This window comes from Nelumbo nucifera, chromosome 5 (assembly GCF_055504915.1).
Source record: "Nelumbo nucifera cultivar China Antique chromosome 5, China Antique-T2T, whole genome shotgun sequence".
Classification (NCBI taxonomy): Eukaryota; Viridiplantae; Streptophyta; class Magnoliopsida; order Proteales; family Nelumbonaceae; genus Nelumbo; species Nelumbo nucifera.
Window position 1 is genome coordinate 78,326,121 of NC_142653.1, and position 6,113 is coordinate 78,332,233.

Sequence of the window (6,113 nt, forward strand, 5' to 3'; positions counted from 1 at the left end):
AATAAGATTGTGAATTCTTTCACAATTACAGAGGCCAAGATTAGTGATGGAGGACCTGCTCACCAACCGACGATAGCTCATGCCTCTCACGTCTAGAGACCTTACGTGATCCAACAACCATACATTGGATAAGCATTGGAGGATGGTGGCTATCGGACGGTGGATATCAAAGGCAGCCTGAGGAAGATTTTGAAGATGTCTACAAGTCCAGTTCCCAGTTGTTTTAGTTGTTTCACAAGTTTAACTATCCTATTTATTCTACAAGTCTACCAGATGTATTATAAATAATCCTGTTCTGAGTTAATAGAGCATACACACAAAAGTTTTCTTTCGCCACCTTTTCTCTCACTACCAAGGCATAAGCCTAGTCTTCGCATAAGGCTTCACGAACAAAGCCGCTTGATCATCCGGTCGAGTGCGTCACGCTGCATCAGGTGGTATCAGAGCGGGAGTTCGCCCAGTCAGATGGCCAACCAAGACGGTAGCAGTCGCAACCCACCCCGTGATGGAGATCAGGGGTTACAAGCTGTTTGGAGAGAAATCGAAGAGTAGCGCACTGCCACACGTAACATTGAGCAGCAGTTGGCAGAGATCGCTGGACAACTACGGACTTTGTTACGGGAGGATGTTCCAAGGAATAGGGATAACATGTTGTACCTAGCCGGAGGAGACGATCACGGTAGACCAACCATCGATCCTATACCTAGGAATCCTATTCTTGATGATGATAGCAATGACAAACTAGAACTCGACGTTGCTCCAGTTATTCCCGGTGATGGCAAAAACGGTAGGAATTGGCAAAATCCTGGAAATTTTAATCACCGTCGGAACAATGATGAATTTAAACTCAAGGTGGATATTCTGACTTTTAGTGGAGATCTGGACATAGAGGGCTTTCTAGATTGGATCACCAAGGTCGACCGTTTCTTCGAGTACATGGAGATCCCGGAAGAAAGAAGGGTGAAATTAGTAGCATTTCGACTAAAGGGAGGAGCATCTGTCTGGTGGGAACGAATGAGGGAGACTCGGATCAGAGAAGGAAGAGGTCCAGTTCAAACATGGAGGTGAATGAAGCAATTAATAAGAGGTAGGTTTTTACTTCCTGATTATGAGCAGTATATGTTTGAGTCATATCAATGGTGTGCATAGGGAACAAGAAGTGTGAACGAGTACACCTCAAAATTTCTGAGATTGGCTGAACGGAACTAGTTATCAGAAAGTGACAATCAACAGGCAACCCGTTATTTGAGTGGTTTGAGACCTGCTATCCGAGACAAGATTGGCGTCCATATGGTTCTGAGTGTGCAGGAAGCAAGGAACTTAGCTTTGAAGGCTGAGTTAATGTTCCAAGAAAGGACCCAAGCCGATAACTATCGACGGTATAGTGGGAGCGACAACAGGCCGACAGCAGTCGACAAGGGCAAGCCAACCCAAGGAGCACAACCCTCCCACCCACTGAGTCTAGCCAACGCCAGTAAGGCCGCCACGGGAGGAAGCACTCGAGATAATCCTACAAACCCTCCTAAAGCCATTAATCCCTATGCAAAACCTGCTCCTTTTAAGTGCTTCAAGTGCAATGAAGTTGGGCATAGGTCTAGTGACTGTCCCAGAAGAAAGGCAGTTAACATGGTGGAGAGGGATGAGGAAGATGTGTGTGACGATGAAGTATATTGTGGACCCGATGGGAAGGACAAAGAAGGTACCTATGAGCATGAAGAATACACGTGTGTAGTGAGGAAGCTAATGCTATCTCAGAGAAGCAAGGATACCACTCAACAACATCGGTTGTTCCGCACTAGGTGTACTGTACATGGTAAGCTATTTGAATTAATTATTGATAGCGGTAGTCAGGAAAATATTATCTGTAGGGATGTGGTACAGAAACTGCAACTACTTCCTCATAAACACCTGAACCCTTACACGATTGGGTGGATCAAGGAAGTCAGGGGCGTACTTGTGGAGGAACGCTGCAAGGTTCCATTCTCTATTGGTAAGTACACTGATGAGGTTTATTGTGATATTGTGGATATGGATGCTTGCCATATTTTGCTTGGTAGACCTTGGCAGTTTGATGCAGATGCCAAGCACTTGGGTAGGAAGAACACATACCAGCTCGAGAAAGGGTGTGCGCTATACGCTATTACCCATGGCAGAAAAGAACCAACCCAAGGCTTCAAAGGCAGAAGAAATAAATTTTCTTACCATAACCCATCGTCACTCTGAATTTGTATGAGAATGTAAGGATACCCGCGAGGTCCACTTGCTGGTGGTAAAGGGAGAAAGCGTGAGTGAATCACTAGGGGAGAACAAAATCCCAGTGGAAGTGCAGGGATTACTCGACGAGTTTCATGACGTAGTTCCTAACGAGTTACCTAATGAGCTCCCACCCATGCGAGATATCCAGCATCACATTGATTTTGTTCCTGGTGCTAGCCTACATAATCTGCCACACTACAGGATGAGCCCTAAAGAGAACGAGATTTTATGGGAGAAGGTAGAAGAATTGTTAAGAAAGGGTCGTATCCAAGTCAGAATGAGTCCATGTGCAGTACCAACGTTATTAACACTTAAGAAAGATGGGAATTGGAGGATGTGTGTCGATAGTAGAGCAATCAACAAAATCACTATTGGCTACAAGTTTCCCATTCCCAGGCTGGATGACATGCTTGATCAACTTGATGGGGCTGTGGTCTTTTCCAAAATCGATCTCAGGAGTGGTTACCATCAGATCAGGATCCATCCCGGAGATGAATGGAAGACAACTTTCAAGACTAGAGATGGATTGTTCGAATGGTTAGTCATGCCTTTTGGACTAACTAACGCACCCAGCACCTTCATGAGACAGATGAATCGGGTACTATTCCCTTTCATTGGTAAATTTGTTGTGGTATATTTTGATGATATCTTGATTTACAACAAATCAGTCGATGAGCACATAGGACATATCCGAGAGGTATTGAGTGCATTAAGGGAGAACAAACTGATGTAGCGCAATCCGGTCACTCCTAGCTAGCGCTTGCATGGCTCCTGAGAGGTACTTGAGACGAGAGGAAAGAGGAAGAACTCCCGTGAGGTTTCCCGGCGGGAATGCTCCGATGCTTAAGTTAGTATTGTTTGCAAGAAGCAGAAGGAAAATGAAGGCTAAGAGTGCAGGTTGCGGAGGTGATTCGAAGATACCTTGTTCCTTGAGAATAAGCCCCTTATAACTGAATTCCATTTCTTCAGGCCCTTTGACTTCTGACAGGGCAGGTATAACCGCCACTGTCAGTCTGCCACTGTCGTTACAGGTAGGGCTGAGGTGGCACGCACGGGGCCGTCATTGCAGGGTACGTGTCTATCAAGTGCGGGACATCTTTCTAAAGGTGGCAGGCGCGGCGAGGGGGACATGCCTATTGTCCACAGATTTGTCGGGTATGGCAGTCGAGCAGGAAGCCCTCCTGTGGTATACTGAACTACCCTCCTGTGAATTATCGGGCTGTCCTTTGAGTGACGGGCCGCCTGTAGCTGGTTATGCCAAGCTAGCTGACCTGAGGTGTCTGTGCCTCGGGGCGTCCAGAGAAGGATTGATGCGTTCTTGCTTGGGAGTGGCCCGAGGTCCATTGAGAGGAGCTCGGGTCTTAAAAGGGGTCAGGGCGCCCCGAACTTGGGACCCCCCGAAGTGCCTTAACCCCGGGGAGGAGGTGTGGGCAAGGCGGTTTCCGGCGAGTAGTTTACCTGCCTAGTTGTCATGCTGAACTCGGTGGGACTTTCCCTCCGAGTTGTGCTCACGCTAGTTGCGCTCTCATGCTGAGTCACAGTTTGAGCAAGGTCACGCTCACATGTACCCGTGCTGCGAGGTCGGACCAAATCACCCTCCATCAATTGCCCCCCACTCCCTACACTGGCGGCGGTAACCCAATGCGGGGAGGTCATGAAGCGTGATGGACTGATTTAACCGAAATTCAAACTAGATTGGCAACTCGCGTTAAATGCGTCCGCGAGAATCAAGAGATTTTCTAACTTTTCGGATTCCTAAAACGTGCAGAAGTGGCTTTTAATTTCGAGTGTTGTGCAGCCGTCATTGTCTTAATCGCGGAATACGTGCCGCCAATTGCCTTTGGTTTTCAGAAGGCATGCGGTCAGTGCACCTGCGAACTGCTGAATCTGCTCAGATCTGGGTCGTTGCTTCGAGGAACTGCCAATCACCTTCAGTTTTCAGAAGGTGTGCGGTCAGCGATCCTACGAGCCGTTGGATCTGCTTAGATCTGGGTCATCGCTTCGGAGACACTTGGGCTATAAACAGGGGGGCCCTCTGGGCCTCGTTTGCCCCCACTCCAGTTTGCTGTCTTTGGATTCTGAGTTCGCGCACCTGTCAAGCCTACCCGAGTTCCTCAACTTATTTCATCCCGTCTCCTTTCGGTGAGTCTCGCTTATTGTCAGTCATGTCAGGATACCCGTACCATGTTCGTCACCACAGCGGTGACCAAGATGATGATACTCCCTCGAGCTCAGGGGAAGCTTGGGAGCAGGTTCCGGGGGCTAGGGAGTTCTTCGGAGAAGGAGCTTCCACTTCACGGGGAATGGAGCCCGATATTTTCGACCCTTCCTCCATGACAGAGGGGAAACTTAGGGCTCTAATTAGCTACTTCCACCTCCCTAGGGATCTCCTCTACTGCCTCCCCACTTGTAACTTTCCATGGGAGCATGGCCCCAATGACATAGTCATTTACCAGGAACAACTCGAGGTTGGCCTGCGTCTCCCTCTGCACCCCCTGATAGTGGAGGTGGTAAACCACTTCAATGTCACTATTGACTAGCTTCATCCCAACGCCATTCGGAACATGGTTGGGACTATATCTTTGTGTCATGAGTACTGTCTTCCCTTGAACCTCGATATTTTTGCTTCTATTCTTTGTATAAAAAATGCTACTCTCGGGGTTCCACCGGAGAGGCGCTTTTACTACCTCTCCCCCTGCCGCGGCTATAAGCTCTTGCATGGGCTACCGAATAAGATTTCCGCTTGGAAGCGGGATTGCTTTATGGTTTGTAACCCCGAGGAGTGGCCCTTCCCAACTTCTTGGAGGGGCGCCATCCAGGACCCCGGAACTCAGAAAATGATGCTGTCTTGGGCATCGGGGTTCCTCTGTTCGGACTACTTGGCCGAAGAGAAGCTTGTGCAGGCCGGCCTGAGCCCGGGTAGGTTGTCCTTTTAGGTCGCATGGTTTTTGTCACGACATTTGTGTTCACGTGCATATATAATTCATTCTTACCGAACTAACACCGATTTCTTCTTGGCAGCCATCATATCTGGTACCGACTCGCGCCGCCTTCTCTCAAGCAACTAGAGGCACCAAGTGAAGAGATCGTGCCCCGACCGGACTCTCCCTTCGGGGGGCACGGAGTTCGGTTCCGCCAAGCCGGTTTTAACCTTCCCCCCACTTGAGATCCTGACACCTCCGCCCGAGGGAACTAGTGGGGCTAGTGTCGGGGGGGATGAGCTCCCTCCGCAGGGGGTAGCTCCCAATAACCCCCTCCAGCCATACCCTTACCCTCCATTCTCGGTAAGGAACTGGGAAGGGGTGAACAACTACCAAGTGGCTCGCCGGAGGAGCTGGAAGGCGATAAACAACGACGAGGTCGCTCACTGGGGGAATATGGAGCCCGGGGACCTCGCCGTGTTCGCCTCCTCTTATTGCATGGTGGTAAGTGATTCTTGCCTTTCTTCCTTTCTCATTTTGCTTCCTTTTACTGTTCTCTAATCTTCTTTTCTGTTGGCAGGTGAATACCGCCATCCATGCCATGGCTCTCCAGATGCGCATCCACCATGTCGACGTCCTCGACCAGCGGGCTACTAATAAGAAGCTCCAGGGCGAGCTTGACAGGATCCGGGGCGAGCTCCATCGCACTCGCAAGGGGAGTGAGTCTTAAGAGCTACTCGTCTACGACCAGGAGGCTCAAATTGCCCGACTTTCTGAAGAGAGCACGCGTTACCAGGAGGAGTCGTCGAGGGTGGAGGCGGAGAGGGTTCTTCTCCGGTAGCAGGTATGGGACTTGGAGTCCACTCTTCTAGACCGGACTCGAAAATTTGACCAGATGGTGGAGGCTGAATAAGAGAAGGCGGTCTGGGACTTCAA

The 6,113-nt window shown here is 49.5% G+C and overlaps 1 protein-coding gene across 1 annotated transcript; it reads left to right on the plus strand.

The window, feature by feature from the left end:
• The first annotated feature begins 648 nt into the window (after positions 1-648).
• On the plus strand, positions 649-5,907 carry LOC148791916 (uncharacterized). Its single transcript, XM_088888326.1, has 4 exons — positions 649-1,045; positions 1,217-2,123; positions 2,458-2,953; positions 5,758-5,907. Exons 1-4 carry the CDS (start codon positions 649-651, stop codon positions 5,905-5,907), a joined length of 1,950 nt encoding a protein of 649 aa, XP_088744452.1.
• The last annotated feature ends 206 nt before the right edge of the window (positions 5,908-6,113 follow it).